Here is an 18,149-nt window from a genome sequence, read left to right as displayed (position 1 = left end):
AACCAGATGAGCACATTTGCCTCATCAGTCCCAAAATTCCTCAACATTGTAAATGTCAGATGGGTCTTTGTGTTCTTGCTGGTCTGCAGTGATGTTTGCTTTGGGAATCTCAGTTTTCACACAGCCTCTTTCTTATTATTGTATCAGAAAAACAGACTTCAGCTGAGGCCTACAGTGGTTTAAATGTTGTTTCTAGGTAATTTTGTGACCTCATAAATGAGACATCAATGAGGTTTTGCAGTAATTTTGGAAAGCCAGCCACCATTGTTCCATGTTTTCCGTTCGGTGGTAGATATCCGTTTCTTTAAATTGACACATGATGTTGATTTTTGAAGTCTTCCACTTCGACTTTGTGTTGTCGGAAAGTTTCTGCTTTCCGATGAAATCATCAATTGAAAACCTTTGTGCCTTATTTGTCTCATGACAAAAACACCAAGCTCCGTGATGTGAAAGGCTGTTCCTTCTGCTCTCTTTTTCATTTAAATCCCATAATTTAAAAAAACCTTTTTGTGCTGGAATCTGCTCCTTTTCTGTCTGCAGCAGCATCTGGTAGATATTAAGACATTTGAATGTGGGCAGGAAATAAAAACAATTTACGATTTTGCACTTTGTGTCGGGTGAACACTTACTGTTTTCTCAACTACGTAAAGTGCAGTCCATACATGGGATGACCCCTGAGCGTTAGCCTCAGCTGTGGAGCCGCCACATTCCAGATGGAGCCACAGACAGCGCAACGCAGAGCAGACTCGAGGGGGGGCTGATGTAGAAAAACAGGATGAAAGACCACAGCTACAAATAACCACCAGTCCAAACCCCAAAGTCCACAGCAAAGCAAACAGAACTCGTGTTTAATTTTACGTGCGAGTGAATTGATGTTGACAGATTAGGTGGGGAGAGTCGACCGTTGGAGGGCAGTGACGTCGGATTACTGCCGAGACACTTGGTCAGAAAACTTCTCACACTTTGTCTGCAGTTTGTGGGAAGCAGAAGCTTTGTACTAACATCCTTTTTAAAGATTTCTTGTCTTGTATGTGGAGGTGAAACCGATTAAGAAGCAGCCGTCGGTGGTAAGAATCTTAAAGACACAGTCTCCTTTTTTTCAAATGGTTTTTTGCTCGTCTGTTTTCTGCACCTGAGGCGCAGAGAGGGCATCCGTGTAGGCATTTCCCACAGTCCAGTATGCGGCACGGTACCCAGGGAATGAAGGGACAGTGATGGTTTATGTTTACTCATTGCTGGCTGACCTCCTTTTTTATCTCCTCAGCTGATTGTTCTGCTGTCGTCGGGTTATGTCCAGTCCAGTCTGTGTGCGCTGAGATGTAAACAAAAAGCCTTTAATTGTTGCTCACCGTGGAAGCATGTGTACTGTACACAGCTTTCTGTGTTTCTCAAGATTTTTCTGGAGTTCAGGGTAGATATTTTAAACGACTGCAGGGTTTCCCCCAGAAAACTTGCTAAGCCTGGCAGTTGGGCGGTACAGCAGTCATTCATCCAGCGGTCTGTTGTCTTTTTGAGTTAAAAAATGTTTAAAGTTCACAGGAAATTTAAAAATATCACTTGATAATTATGTGTTATTAAAAGATTGGAAGATTAATACCTGAAAACCAACTATAAAGTCTTAAAAATTTGTCTAATAATGCAAACAACTAGGCTAAAAAGACCAGATATTTTAAGCCTGGCGGGTCACCAGGCTTAAAATACACTAGGAGAAACCCTGGAATGCCTTGATTATGGTTGTGCTCAATAAGGTGGATTGTGGTTAAGTCTGTTGCAATAACCACTTAATCAGTTGATTTCATAAAAACTTCCATTCTGATGTTTAATATTTTCTGACTGTCAATTTTGTTTTCAGGCTTTATAATCCCTTTTATTTATGGTTTCTGTTGTGTGTAGGTTTTTATTTATTGTTTTTGGTTGTCATGTTTCAATTCTAGTGTAGACAAACTCGTATTTTTATCCCATTACTTTAAAATCAAAAGAACAATGTTATATTTTTTCGCAATAATTACTGGGACAATTTATTGCCCTGCAAAATTAGTTATAGTTGCAGAGATAGCTTGATGATTTTTGACTGGGGAATGTTGGTGCGATGCATAAGACAGGATGGCAGATGAGTAATTAAAAATGAAGAGACTTGGGCACATTATGCATTCAAAAGGAAAACATTTTGTGTCTTCACAGGCAATCCAACAGGTCCGTAACAGACAAGTTAATCCCTGCTTTGGGCTTTTTATTTTCACGGTATGCAGACAAAAAATTGTAAAAATGTCTGCAAAGTCTTGTTCTGAGCAATTACTGCTGGTAAAACTTGGTAGTCTACATCCTAAACATTATGTGTTTAGGATGTAGACCCAAATGTAAGTCGGTTTGTGTTTTGTGTTAAACTCTTCAAAAGTATTTTTTGGGGGGAGTTGAAATCAATAGCAGTTTAAATATTGCAGTGAAATGAGCGTCAGTTTCTGCAACAATAAGAATGTGATGCATTTATTTTTGACACATCTTAAAAGCAAACATTTGCTTTTCCTCCTGTCACACCATTGTCTATCTGCCTTGTGTTTCTATGGTGATTGACGATATGCTGCTCTAAGAAAGAGACGTCTCTGCATCTCGGGTTAAATCAGGATTTTCTTGAGCATCACAAATCAAATATACTGCAAATATCCTCTCAGTCTACAAAACAGACACATGTACTGTGCAGATTTACCAGCAAGGGTTTCCTGTCTTTCCATTATTGCTGGCCTTCGTGACAGACACATCTCTACGTCCTAACTAATGGATGATGTTGCTGAATTGCTTAAATTCTGTAACTCATGCAATCCTGATTAACCTAAATAAACACTTGGAATCCTTTAGGAAATTTTCAGATGAGCTTGGGTGTATTTTGCTTGTTTCCACATATCAGAGGGAGCTGAGTGCAACTAATTTCATTGGTTTCCGTACCTCCTACTGAGGGCGTGACCCTGCTTTCACACTGGTCATTAAAATCTCAGCATTACTCCCTGCAGGCAATGCTTTCCCACGTGGGTGTTCCTTTTGGAGCTCTAAGAAAGGGTGGAGTTAGAGGACTGGGCTCTTACCGGCTCGGATGCACTGAGGCATTGCTGTGAGCAGGAAGACGGGATAGGGGGTTGTCATCAATGGAGAGGCTTTGGCATCAGCGCTAATTGGGAGACTCTTCCCCGTTGCGACGCTGAATTGTTGGAGCTGCAGATAAAAGAGTGAGAGGCTGAATGGTGCGTTTTGATTTAAACTTTCATAGCATCAGCGAGTGCGAGCGGTGGTGCAGATACACACTTAGAAAGTCTTAATACCCCTTCTGAAGTGTTCTCTGGTTATGGAGGCACTTGGGGAAGAAGGCATGCCTGGTTTCCCAGGCCCCAGTAATGAACTCTTAAAGCTAACATCGCCCAATTAATTGCATCTGCGGTTAAACTGAAGAAAACGCTTTGAGCGAGATTTGGCAAAACTCCCACCCAACTCTTTTCTTCCTGCCCCACCACTTTCTACTCTCCTCTTAACCTCGCATTCTACTTCGCAGTAACCCAGTTAGGCTGAAGAATTGCTCCACCGAAGCAGAAACACAAGTGTTTTTTCATCAAACTAGAAAATGGCTGCATCTAGTTACAGACGTGACCCTCCGTCTTTCTCTTACTGCAAGTGTGATGAACACACAAACACACACACACACTCACGCACACACACACACACACACACACATATCCAGTTTCCACTGCAACTTTAAAAACAGATGCTATTCTATGAAGGATTGAAAGCAGAGCTCCTGCTCGGTTTTAAATCATGTACTTGGAGGGTGGACTTGATCATGTTTGAGTAGGGAGTGACATCGCGAGTGATTCATTGTTTTTATTGTGAGTTTATTGAGGAATCAAATAATGGGCAGCAAGGCGTAAAAAGCTTGCCTTCAGGTTTGTTTTCTTTCCACTCGGATTCTTTTCCTTCCTGGCCGTTAACGATGAACACAATGTGACACATCCAAACGTCTGACGGGATGCAACGTCTCCGCAGAAGACGGCGGCAGGCAGGTAACTGGAACAGAGACAAACGGGCTAATGCACATTCTGGGAAGAAAGCTGTAAATTTGCTCCACGTGGCAACGCTGCCTGAATCAGTTTATGATGACGAGCATGAGCCGGAAATCTTCAGTAATCATCCTGGCCTGTATCTGACTCGGCTGCAGAGGTGGGGAAGATGGTGACGGTTTTAGCTCGTCATTTCAGGGACGAGGCCGGCGATGACTTCCTGTCTGCAGCAAACAGAGGACCATTTTTATGACTCAATTACACAAGGCTTCATTAAATGTAATTGACCTTAATCACAGGCTTGTTTTCACCTCCGGGCTCAGAGTGGCACGACAGCCCTCTCAGCTCCAAAAAAAAAAACCATATTTATCTTTGATGTTATGTGCATTTGACAGGATGAAGTGAAACGTTTTACATTTTAGAGGAGTTTGGTTTTAAAATAATGTAATTTAAGTGTTTGAAGCGATGCAGTCAGGATCATGCAAGTAAAATCCTCCTGTGACATCTATGCAAATTTTGATATTTTGTGCAGACATGTTGTTTTGGTCACCTTTGTACATGAACCATCCAATTTACTAAAAACTGTACAATATCAGCTCCACTCGGTGGTTCATTAACATTTGAAAAATGCTGGGCTTCAGATACATCAGTAGGGTCCCTCTGGACATTTCTGTCCATTTCGACTCGTGGTGTCTTCATGTCAGCTGGAGTCCAGCTGCGACAGATAAAGAAATTGACAAATATATTTTTGAGTTGAACAGGGGACAGAGCGGAGGTATCAAATGACTCTTACATGAACCAGTCAAACATCAGTCAAAAACTGAGATCTGTTTCGTTTTTGAATCAAAAACCAGCTTGTACTTTGGATTTTCTTTAGTTAGGTACAAACAAAACCCTGATAAGTCAGATAAAATCTTTCATGTATAAATATGGACGGTCTTGTACTTCTTTTTTTTGGCGGTTTTCTTTTCTTTTCTTACTTTTACATTTTTCAGATTCTTCTAGTATGTTTTGAAATGGCAGTCTGAAGTTTCAACAAATCCTAGATCTGTAGTAATATCCAGAAAACTTACTTTTGGCAAGTTTTGCCTCTTCGTGCTTATGAAGTAGGAGATCAAGCAGGAGATCAACATTTCCTGTAAGTTTTGTTCAGACGAGACTATCAGCCATAAATATATTGACTGAATCATCAGTAACTCATATCAAAACAGAAAGCAAACATGCTAGCTGTAGTGTAGACCATTTTCTTTTCAAGAAATTACTATTTTGAGACAAAATATCAGTCGCTGTTAAGAAAAACGCATATTACTTCGTCTGGAACGTCACTGATGGGTGAGTAAAACTGATTTAACCACCTTTGTTTTGAAAGTTACCGAATTTTCAAACTATATACTGTATATTTCTTTGATTGTAGATCTGACTGGATCAGTGTTGGTATCTGAGAAAAACTCCTGATCAGAACATCTGTAGCGACAATCGGTTTACATCCTGCTCAGTTGAAGTCTGCTTCTAGCGACAGAAGAGCATTAATCTTAGGGTGGTGGACTGAATGTACCCACTTTTCTGACAGTGTATTAATATCTATGGAGCCTTTAATCAGGCCACAATGTCAGGGGATTATTTTAAGACCTGGCTGAACTGCAGGGCGGCTCATCTGGATGAACCAAGATGAAAGACAGACTATCCAACATCAGAGACAGAAAATGAGTTCATTACTGTAATTAGGCCTCCATGTCTCTCCCTATCTCCATCCAGTCCCCTTGTACACCAGGCCCTGTGCCTAAAACAGGCCTAATAGCAGTGCATTACTCCAGTTAGCAGAGGGCTGCTGGAAAAGCAGACCTCCCACCCTCCATCTGTTGCCTCTCCTGTGCAGACGGCAACAAAAGAAAGGACAGAAAACAGCCTTCAGGTCACACTCCAGCAGAAATCTGCTGACCAAGTAGCTTGTAGTGCTCTCCATTGGTCGTGGGAACTGTGGGCGGGATGCAGAGTGAGACGTGTTATAACTGCGAGCATCAATCATTTTGGTGGGGGAAAGTAGCTAATAGAGGAAAGGCAAAGGAAACACAGACCACCATGTTCCCTGGCTTATCCTGTCCCGTCTCTGACATGAAATAAGGGCCAATTTGCCCTATTTGACCCCATTTAGCTACAGAAACACAGACATGCTGGACTATGTGTACATAAATAGTCTGGTCTGCTGTTTGTTAGTCTTCTATAAACAAGAGTTTAAGAAAATTCACTCAGACTGCTCTGTTTTTGTGCTGAGCATTTAACAGCAGCACAATGCTGTTTATCCCAGATAACTTAAGGTATTTGTTCAGGTATCTTTTTCACTGGCTCTTTGTGTGGCAGCAGCGAAAGGTCAGACATGCTGTTTTGTTGCCTTGCAATCAGATTGCATTATGTCAATGTCTTTGTTCTTCCTGTTCACAGCCAGAAGTAAAGAAACGTCTCTGCTAGAGTGTCAACTCTGATCCCGCTTCATGCACTGGTGCCACATTTTTCTGTTACCTGCCCTAATTGTGAGTGTGAAGAGGCAGCTTTTGGTCAACATGTGACATTTAGAGTTTGGCTGGAGTCACTTCTGCTCCTTGTCGCAACTTCAAGGAAAAGTATTACTTTGATAAACGTCTTAGAAAATAAAAATCTTATGTTTTTTTTGCCTTAACCTTTTAACACATTAATGTATCGATGCAACAAAGTAAAGCAAAATTGTGAACTTCAAATGAAATATGTGATTTTCTTGTAGTTTTTTGCATATTATAATCATACCCCTTTACTTTCATACCTATAAATAAAACCTAATAGTGCAACCAATTTCCATAGGAAGTCACTTAATTAGTAAATTGAGTCACCTGTATGTAAAATAGCTCCTATTTAAATACCAAGTCCTTGGCAATTTGTGGAGAACATTATTGGATTAATGGCATCATGAAGATCAAGGATTATGCAGCATACAAGAAGAAAAATGTTATTTATAAAAAAAAATCCCAAACCTTAAAATACCTCACACAGAGCACTTTTAACCAGTTTTTCAAAATTGGTACAGAGAATGGCACAACTAAGTAAATAAACAAACTAAATTAATTCTCTGGAGGTGCTGCAGACTTTAACTATCCACATGAAAACTATCAGCTATGTACTCTGAATTATTCACTTTTGAAACTATTTTTTGGAAAAAGCCATAAGAAATCCTGTTTCCAGTTTCCATATTCTCACTAAAACACGCAGAATGAGATTTTCTAGTAATAATAACAGACCAAAGGTGAACTTTTTTGTGTGATGCAAAGTGTGTAGGAATAAAATTTAAACTTAGTTATGTTTTAATTGTGACAAAACGGGGAAAAAGTGAAAAGGGTAGGAATACTTTTGCAAAGCATTGTGGATAACTTATATTTTTGGATCATAACTCCCCGTTTTCTTATTTCTTCCATTATATATTAATTCTAACCAAGAGTCTAAGCTTTAATTTTAAATATAACATCAAACTGATGGGAGTAGATTCAGATACTTAAATATTTTCTGTTTCATTATTTAAAAGAAACAAAAACAAACACTTTAAACTCATGTTTGCCCATTTGACCCTTTCAAATCCAGATCTGATCTGTGTTGATATTCCACTTTTGTAATGCTCATTATGTTGCAGTGGGTCACATGTTACATTATTCATTATTTGGCATATCGTTGCATTATGCATTCACATTGCACAAGATTGTAACGCGCTGTCCTTTCTAACCCATAAATGAGACGCAGCATTAAGTCGCATTTTATTGCTGGTTATTGAAACCGAGTTCATAAACAGCCTCCTGATGAAGGAGAAGAAAGGCTGTTAATGATTTAGCACTGAGTCTACATGAGAAATTACTATATTTCCCTTTCATATTTGGGTCATGCATGCATGCATTAACCTGTATTTCATCCATGCAGGCAGCAGTGAGTGCTTTACTTTATAATTAAAATGCTTCCTCCAGTGTGTATGTTGCCTCGTTTGACTTGCAACTAATCTCATTGTGAACCATTTTCCCTTTCTCAAAATAGGCTATGCTCCTTTGTGATGGTAAACATTGTAGACAAATGTAAACAATTACATGAGACCTGCAGCTTTCACACTAAAAGACCTCGTGGATAAAAGATGAAGACTAGGGCATGAAGCGACACTCATCTGCTGTGTTTACAGCTGAACTTTAGGAAGAGAGAAGTTTCAGCTTAGCTTATTATCTTTACTGATCATTTGGAACCATGTTTTCTGTGATGCGGAAGGATGACTGGATAACTCAGAGCAGTTTTCACATTAATGCGGTACACACCATGAGCACCAAAGAACAAGGAAAAAAGCATTTAGGTCAGAGCTGAAGACTCATTAGCCAGATCTGCTGCAGCATGATCTTTAATTCAAACACAAGTGTTTGAAGAGAGGAACCCAAAGATGAATCTCACTCATATAATCCTAATAGACCCAAAGTAAAACACGTGGAGTAGCATGGAAAGTTGATTAATCTACCAGTAGCCAGTTATGTTTTTCCTGCAGTACATCTATAATATTATGCTTCTCCCACATGGGGTTAGCAAGGTCATAAAAGCTTCTGTAATGTTGCTTTAACTTCTGTTTTTATATCTAACTCATCATATACAGCTGCAGATTTTGATAAACTCACATCTCGCTACTGGAGACTGTTTTTATTTGCTGGAATGCTAAGCTAATATTAGCATCTTTATCGTCTTATGTTGAATAATTAAATAATTCAACATGTTTTGGTACGGTTCCTTTTAACAATATGTGGACAAAACTTGCAGAAACGTTCTGCTTCATATGATAGTGCTTTTGAAGTTCTTGGGAAATGTTAGCATGCGTACTCTCTTTTATATGCTTGACTAATCTTAGCATTATTTTTGTGTTTTGACAGGACATTGGCTCAAAGCATATTTCAGTGTGCTTCTTATTAAATGTGTGGATAAAACTCACAGATTAAAGTTCTGTTTCATGAATTTTGCTCTTTTGATGCTTTAGACTCACTTACATTCTATCCATCTAAAATAAACTACAAACAAAGTTTTTCTCGTTCCTTTGACTAGCACTTCAGCTGCTCGTCTCCCATATGGACAGGTGTTTGGGAAGACATCTGTGCACAGTGAATTAAGCAGATCACAGCATACAGACAGGCAGGAATCATTGGTGTTTTAACCTCCTTGTAAATTTGAGATGTAAATTCTTCTTTTTACTTTAAGCTGTTTATCGTTTATCTTTAACTATTCAAGTTGTCTACATGAAAATAGACGGGTCCATAAGACTCTGGCTGAGTTTGTGCTTGCATCTCCCGTAGATTTACAAACAATAGACTATCAACAATAATTGGGAGTTAAATTTAACCAGGCTGTTTGTTACTAAACGTTTAAAAGTATTCTAAGTGGGGAATTGGTTGAAATAAAAGTGATGTAATGTGGTGTTTTTTGCCACATTTCTGACTAAAATATCTATTTCTCACAGACTGAAGGAAATATGTGCATTTTGTATTTCCATCTCTGTAGAAAATGAAGAGACCACCCCATTGAAAACCTCATGGTTATTCCACCTAATATTGATTTCTGAGTTAAAATATTAGTTGTTTCTAAATGAATATGATCTTGTGTTGTTTAGATTATTTGAGATCTTTTTTGTTATTTTGACCATTTCTCATTTTCTGCAAATAAACACAATTTTTGCTTGGAATTTCGGAGACATGTCATTTTACTCAATACCTATAAAAAGTTAAATCAGAGAAACTGATCATTTTAAGTCGTCTCTTATTTTTTTCCAGAGCTGCATTACATTGAATATGGTCATTATATATCCACATAAGTTATAGAAAGAGGACCTAATATTTGGAAATCCCCAAGAAGAAATAAAGGCTGTTTTTCAAGGACAAGATAACCAATGTTTACTTCCCTTTTCTTCACCCTCAGATGTTCTGGTTAATAAGTAAAACTGCTGATTAGGCTTTTGTCTGCTGGTGTCCTCAGTTTCCCAGCATGTCTGACCACACAGTGTTGAGCAAATATTGTCTTCTGATGTTACGGCTGCTGAGTGTGACAAAGTGTGATCAGTTACTGCTTTTCTTTACATTTTAAAACCCACAGCAACCATCCTGTGAAACAATAAATTATAACAAAACCATTTCTTTACAATCTTGTGGGTTTGTGATGGTGCGAGAGGTAGGATCAGATATTGGCATGCAAACATTTGAGTGAACATCTGCCTCTTGTTACTGTGATTTGCTTATCTGCCATCTGCTCAGAACTGGCTGCACACAGCAAAAACAATGTATATCTAGTTGTAAACCTATAATAGCACCCTCTCCTCCCATCACACTAATTAGCAGGTTTTTGCAATTCAGACTATATAGCTCATAAACTAATACTGCCTCAATTTTACCCCATTATAAAGGTTTGCTTTGATTTAGATCAGCTGCAAAATCATTTATGCAGCTCAGCTGAATGTACCTTAATTATGACGGGGAAGAAATGCTTTTGTGTTTAAAATTAACAATTTACGCTTGCTGTGTGCTCAGTTTTCTCTTTTGTTTTTGTCTTTTCTGCAGATCCGACTCAGTTTTCTCTTTTATTTTTGTCTTTTCTGCAGATCCGACTCCTCCGACTGCCTTTCTGTATTGGTGGTATCCTGTAAGAAGAGACTCTGCCGTTCTTGAGTGTCCTTGTCATCCTGAAGTGTCAATAGTGATGCCACCCGCCCTGTGTGAGTTATGATGACGGCTCTCTCTTTGACTGAGGAAAGGAGATCCCCCCCCAGCCACATGACATGATGAAGACGCTTCCTGAAAGTTTGTTCTTCAAAGAATCTGCGAGCAGGATATGAGTATTTTGAGCCCTGGGACAGATAACAAACCAACCCTTGTGGGAATTCTGGGAGACCCTGAAGAATACTCCAAAGCCATGCAGTCAGAGGAGTTATTCAGCAGGAAACTCAAGGCCTTGAATGGCAGCATGGGACCACCGGCCTCCAGCATGCAGGTGAAACCCGACGGTGCAGGGAAAACAAACGGTAATCCTGCCATGCCCAAAATGGGCGTCAGGGCTAGGGTGACAGAATGGCCGCCGCGGAAAGATGGTTGGGATGTACGGCCTTCACCCAATTACCAGAGTGTCATTCCGGTTTTCCAGAACGGACAGCAGGATCTTGCTGTGGATTTACTGGAGCAAGGCGAGGCGGTGTGTGTGGAGGTGGACTACACTGACAAATACACACTCAGCGACCTTCTCTGCCACTCCCCCTTAAAGGGTCTCCACCCGATCCGTCAGCGGAGCAACAGTGATGTCACCATTAGCGACATTGACTCTGAGGATATAATGGACCAGAACGCTGTCAATCCCAACACCGGAGCCTCTCTGCACCGTGAATACGGAAGCACGTCCTCCATTGACCGCCAGGGCCTCGGTGGGGACGGCTTCTTCACCATGCTCAGAGGCTACAGAGTCGACAACCTGGATCACCGGAGCATACCGCCGCTGGGATTCCCAGAGTTGTTGCGCTGTGATGCCTCTTTCTCCCCAAGCTTACAGACAGCCGCACAGATTGCCCGGGGAGAGATAGTCCACATTCCAGGCTATGATTACATAGACAGTTCTCTCCTCTACAGCCGGGAACGGGAAAAGTCCTTTATGAGGCGTCTTAAATCAGAATCAACAGAAACTTCTCTGTTCAGGAGACTGAGGACCATTAAAAGTGAAAGCGATGCCTTGAGACTCTCTTTAGAGGACGACCGGCGACCCCTGAGCTTTCAGAAATGCTTCGCCCACTATGACGTCCAGAGTGTGCTTTTCAACATCAGCGAAGCCGTGGCAAGCCGGGCATACCTGAGCCAGAGAAAAAACACTACCACTGGAGCTTCAGCTGCCTCAGCTGGTGTTGGGGCCGCAGCAGGTGGACTGCTGGGAGGTGGCATAGTTGCTGTGCCTGGAGACGCTGGAGCAGCAGGTTGCAGCAGTGGAAATCAACCCATGTTCGAATCTCCGCTTGGGAGCAGAGAGGATCTGAACCCCAAGGAGAACTTGGACGTGGATGAGGGGGATGGAAAGAGCAACAACTTGGTGCTGAGCTGTCCGCACTTTCGTAACGAGATCGGGGGTGAGGGGGAGAGGAAGATCTCCCTCTCCAGAGCCAACAGTGCCAATTACAGTGGCATGTCGGAGAGTTGCTCGTTTGAGTCCTCTCTCAGTTCCCACTGTACCAATGCTGGCGTCTCTGTACTGGAGGTGCCAAGAGAAAACCAGCCGATCCACAGGGAGAAGGTCAAACGCTACATTATTGAACACATTGATCTTGGAGCATACTACTACCACAAGTTCTTCTATGGAAGAGGTAAGTGTTAGTACTGATAAACATCTGTTGACAAGGGTGATTTACACTGATTTTGTGTGATTGTTGTGATAACTGTTCAATGACTAAAGAGTCCAGGGAGGCCGGGACAAGGTCAAACTGACAGCGTGCGGTCACATGGTTTTCTGATTTTTGTTTTCTCACAAACCTTTCAAGGTCCACAAGACACACCGAGTCAAGCTCCCCTGGCAGTATATGTCATTGTGTTTTGTCGTGTGTAGTTTACAGCTGTACAGTAAACACAGTGATCATGGCAGAGGAACAACTATTACGAGCTCACAAGTTCAGAGCAGGAGGAAATAATAATTGACGGACCAGAAAATCTCATTTTATTTTTCACGTTACTGAGAGAAAAAACATCGGTGAGCTGTTCTCCCACAACATCAGACTAGAATTGAGCAGGGGGAGTTTCGTATTTCAGTACTTACTTCCTCACGGCCTCAAAATCTGCTTTCTGACTGGAAAACTGCTGTTCTGCCTACCTGTGCTACCCAACGATCCTTCCTACTTTGCATAGATAGTCAGAGCAGCGACTCATGGAAGTTGTGTAGAGCTGTTACCTGCATACATAAACACACCCATGAAACTCAGACCAATCACACAATAAGTTCACATAGAGAGGAGGCTAAAGGTTTGCCACAGGGGTTGTGACATGAAGGGGCGGACGACACGAGGCTGAGAACAAGATGACACAATTTTTGTCACGCATCTTCAACAATGAGAACTGATTCCACCAGTTCTGCCCATGCAGAGCCTCTTAGGCCCTTTGCCCTCCCTTGAATAGTACAAGTGCAGCTACATCTGCCTACATTCATAAGGTCAGATATCTTCCTGTAGGGCCAGATGAAATAACATCCAGAACAATAGCCGGCTTGTGTCTGGGTCGATCGTGTGCTTTTACAGAGAAACATCCAAATCTTCCTTGAGATTTCAGCCCACTCCCTGCAAAGAGACTCTGATCAGTCATGTGAGAAGACTGAGGTGAATGAGGGTGTGTTGCAGCTGTTTCCCATAGGGACCACTGGGGAGTGGGGACTCTCATATGAAGCTCCAGGGTCAGCAGAACTATGCTAAGGTCTTGGTGATCCTCATCAAAACACCTATTTGGCTGACACTGGAAATACCATGTGACCTAGACCCATCACTGCATTATACATGTCTGTTTTTCTCACCGCTTGTTCTTGCGGCCCAGAGCTGATTGAATTACCATTCTTAAGCCCGTCAGAAAACAGCTGCTTCACCTTTTACACTTGTATGTCTGAGCTTCTTCATAAAGATGCTCTGTGTGGCGTGACTGGAGCTACCTTTGATCCCACGTATCCACAGGGAGATGTTGTTTCACTTATTGCTTGTCCAATAACAGGTGGAGCTTTAGCTGCTTAAATACCAACAGAGACTTCTCTGCTTTACTGTCTGTTTTGCAGTCGCTTGCAAAAACATTCCTAGCCCTTGAACTTTTCCACACTTTGTCATGTTACAGCTGTAAACTACATTGTATTTTATTAGGATTTATGTGATAAACCGACACGCTACAAATCTCACCCCTATGGAGGATTTGCAAGAAGAAAGCCATAGGAAAGCAGTTAACAGCAACCCATGTTGGAAACGCGGCAAACATAAGGTTCACTCGTCATATTAGACCAGGGATGGGCAATTAATTTTTTCACATGTGAAAAATCTGAAATGTGTTGGAGGGCCGCAGCAGCAACGACACAAATTTAATCTTGGCATTATACGTTTTCTCATATCTCTATTTATAATAAAAATTTTAAAGCAGATTCTTTTGGTAATACGAATATTCAGCAAATATTTATAAAAATTATCAAATTGTGGTTTAGGTTGAAGTGAGAATTAATAGTTATTCTGTCATAATGGATGTGCAAACTGTTCCAATTCGCTACTTTGGATTACCTTGTCCAAAATCTCTCTAAGATAAATGAAAGTTTGCGACAAAAAGTGAATAAAAGGTTAGGAAAACTTTTGCAAGGCACTGTAAATATTATAATGCAGCTTTTTCAGAAGATGCCTTTTGCATAGAATGTGAATTTAGCCCTTACCCTTCCTTTGTGAGGTGTTTTATTGGATAGACAAGCTTGTCATCACCTGCACTTCACAGCAAATGCGCACTCACATAAACCTGACCATGTGTCAGCTTTACATCTCAGGCTTTTATCAACCTGGACTGAACATTGACCCTATTGAGTGACTACAGCTTATCTTACCCTGGCGAACTGTGATGTTTCACCCCAGGATTTCCTAATGGGCAGTATGTGTTTTCAGACCAGCAGGTTAACCTTTGCTGGATGCAGCCAGGGTCACGTTGCATGTGGTTTGTCAGGGTTTTCAGTAAAGCGAGTGTAAGCCTAACATAAAAACAGGATTAGAAGTAGGTTTTTATTTATGGGATCTGTGCACCTTTTGGGTCAGCAGGACAGGAGATGAAGCCAAAATAAATCCCAATTGACATGATTGTCAAGTAATCTATTTTGCAAATGATGTGGAGCATGCGACGAGCACCAGGGACATGTTAAAGGAATTGATTGAAAAATGGATGTTGGGCTCTCATTCACCCTGCAGTTGCTATTGGATGTCTAGTTGCCTTCTAAACGTTGACCTTATGCCTCTTGTAGTATTTCCCCTTGGCCCTCTGTCGCTCACATGCCACACATTCACCAGACAGCCTGGTTTCATGCAATAAATGTATAATTCATGTAGCTTCTTTTCATGTTGGCGGCACACAGACAACACACACTCCATGGCATGAATTCAAAACCTGTGTGGCTGAACTCTCCATGCGAATGTCAGCGGTACAGGCCCCTGCTGACGTCTCTGTTTGTGGTCTGCTGAATCCAGGTCCATCTCCTCAGCTTTAGGCCGGATTAGAGAGTGTTTGCTCAAGACCCTGCAAAAGCTCACAAAGCTCCACTCCTGTCCACAGTCTACACACACAAACATACGCACAGAGATACAGAGGTGTTGGTTCACCTGGTAGAAATGTCTAAAATAGACTCTTACACATTCTTCATCTCGAAAGTCTGGAATTTTATATGAATCTATCCAGGAGAGGATAAAAAACAAGTTTACAAGTCCAGATATTTTTTCTTATTCCATCATCTAAAAGACAAAAATCGAAATCTCTATCAAATAAAGTGAAATTTAATACATATTTTTAGTTATATTTAATTTTTATGTAAGTTTTATGTACGTTTTTGTCCAACTCAGTAAGTATGAGAAATGCTGGTTTTATTACTTTTTTAGCCAAGACCCTCTTAGATCAAGACTTAATATAAGATGGAAGATGAGTTGTTCACTTTTGGATCCTCATGGCTAAACTACAGGAATTACATTAAGTTACAGATAAAGTAATAAAACAGCTGTTTTAAGAACCACCCAGTGATTGTGGTGTTATTTTTTTAAGTTTTACAAATGAAATAAATGTATTGTGTTTTTTTTTTAAGTGTAATTTAAAGGATTTATTTTGTTTAGGAACATTGATATGAAATCCATATAAAGACATAGAGCAAATTGAAAAGGTAAAATCAAACAAAACACACAAGCATAGATAATAAAACCCAATTTGGTAAATTTAATCAGACTTTTTTTTTTACACTTTACAAAAAATAAAAAACAAAACCCAGCTATATTTACCATTTATTAGCAATAAATGTGGAAAGTCCAGTACAAAAGTGCAAGATAAACTATGCACACTCTAAATTACTCATGAGACGGTGTTTTTTTTTTTTATAACAGTTTCAATTTAAGACTAAATGATTAAAGTGCTGCATTGGCATTAATATTTTCACTCTAAGTCTGTTTGAGTAAGAATAAAAATTAACTTGGCAAAGCTTTCATTGGATTACTTTATCTGGTAGATCACATTTGCAGTTTGGACATAAGATTATTAGAATTTTTCTTTGCTGATTGTCATCTTGAACTGTGGGAGGATATTATTATTGTGCTTAGACAAATAAAGATGCACTCCATCAGATTTAGGACAATCAGACTCACTCATTTCTGTGTGAACTGTCTGTGTCTTTGGGAGATTTTCTGGGAAATTTCCAGAATATCCATTGGTATTTTGGGATGGATTTCCACGGATCAGTGGGTCATCTAATCTATTATTCAGAGATTGTGCACCAAATATGTTAGATTTGCTTCCAGACTAGCTCCTCGCTGTTCACATAACCTGTCATTGAACTAATGACTGTCCCTCCCATAATCGTCTGACTCTGTAGTTAATTCAGAATTTATCCAAATCTCCTTTTATCAACAACTCATTCAAATTGCTTGGCGAGTTCATCCAGTAATCCCGTCCATCAGCTATACCTGCTTAATCTTGTCTGGGGTCGTGGGAGGGTGGAGCCTGGTGTAGGAGGTTTTAACTGAGACTGAGAGACATTTGGACATTGCCACCTGTGTATTACAACACCGAAATAAATACACAGAGAACCATATGTGACCGGTCCAAAGACACTGGTTTTGTAAGGCAGTCTTGTAAAACAATTCCTGGAGCTTTGAAGGCCTTGTTGTACCATCTGTTTACCAAAAATTGGTGAGGAAAACTGCCAACATATGGCCATCTAGCTAAAGTTACAAGAATATAATTAATCAGAGAAGGAGCCAAAATGTCAACGGTAGTTGTGGAGGAACTACAGGTCACTCTACAAATCTCGCATTAGGCAAAATTGGTGAAATGTTGATAGAAAGACAACAGGATGTGTCTTCTACAGTAGAGACAGCAGACACATGGAAGAAGGTTTTCTGGCCAGATGAGACAAAAACTGAACTTTTTGTGGAGTGATTAACTTGAATACAACATGGTCACTTTGAAAATAGAGGTAGAGGCATGATGTGGGACGTAGCGGAATCAGGGAAATCGATGGCTTGAGCATCTAATTGAAAAGTGTCTCTAAAAATGCAGCCAGAGATACAATGGGATGGCTTAGATCAAAGCATAATCATGTGTTTCAATGACCTAGACCCAAGTCCAATTGTGAATTTGTGGTAAGACTTGAACATTTGCAGATGCTCTCCTCCCAACCTGACTGAACTAATTTGCAAAATTAAAAAAGGGAGAACATTTCAGTCTCTAGATGTGGAAAGCTGGTGTAAACATGCCCCAAATTTCTTGCAGCTAAGCTATAATTTTAGTGAAAGACAGTTCTACAAACGTCCACAAATCATTTCTGATTAAATAAATATAGAGACTGCACACTAAGCGCTGTTTGACTCCCTGTTTGCTGATATGTGAAACAGGTTCTACACATTGTTGTCACTGTTGCAAATGGATTTAAAAGGATTCGAATGGGTTCAAAATGGCCTGACCCCTCATAAGGGTCACTCTGGCTTCATCCCGCTATTCAAAATCACATATGCTAGCTTAAGTGATCATTAAAATTGCCCTTAGGTGTGAGTATGTGATTGCTTAGTTGTTGACCTCTGTCTACCCTGCATTTCACCCTTTGACCGCTGGAGATAGGTTCCAGTCCACAGCAGGAATTAAGCAGGCGTAGAAAATGGATGGATGATGCTTTGCTGGTGTGAAAGCATTAATCTGATTTGTAAGTAAGGCCATTGTATCTAATGAGGCATGGGCTGCTAGACAATTTTCATAGTATAGTATATAATTCTACAGTATCTGCATAAAAATAAAAAAACTAATTCTTTTTTTTTTTCTAGTTGTTTTTATTCAAAACAAAACTGCTGCTGAAATATTGATTATTACTGCGATA

At 40.3% G+C, this 18,149-nt stretch overlaps 1 protein-coding gene across 2 annotated transcripts in view; it reads left to right on the top strand.

The window, feature by feature from the left end:
* Positions 1–18,149, top strand: part of sipa1l2a (signal-induced proliferation-associated 1like 2, genome duplicate a) — a 120,957-nt gene that overhangs the window by 31,849 nt on the left and 70,959 nt on the right. For both annotated transcript variants that reach the window (XM_088013034.1, XM_088013033.1), the window contains exon 3: positions 10,663–12,399. In XM_088013034.1, coding sequence (XP_087869160.1) covers positions 10,893–12,399 — 1,507 coding nt within the window. In that variant the 5' untranslated portion in view covers positions 10,663–10,892. The remainder of the gene's footprint in view (positions 1–10,662; positions 12,400–18,149) is intronic.

This window comes from Poecilia mexicana, unplaced genomic scaffold (genome assembly GCF_051168715.1).
Source record: "Poecilia mexicana isolate PSO_F unplaced genomic scaffold, ASM5116871v1 scaffold_15, whole genome shotgun sequence".
NCBI classification, from domain to species: domain Eukaryota; kingdom Metazoa; phylum Chordata; class Actinopteri; order Cyprinodontiformes; family Poeciliidae; genus Poecilia; species Poecilia mexicana.
The sequence above is the reverse complement of the archived record's forward strand: the minus strand, read 5'-3'. Positions and strand labels throughout refer to the sequence as shown.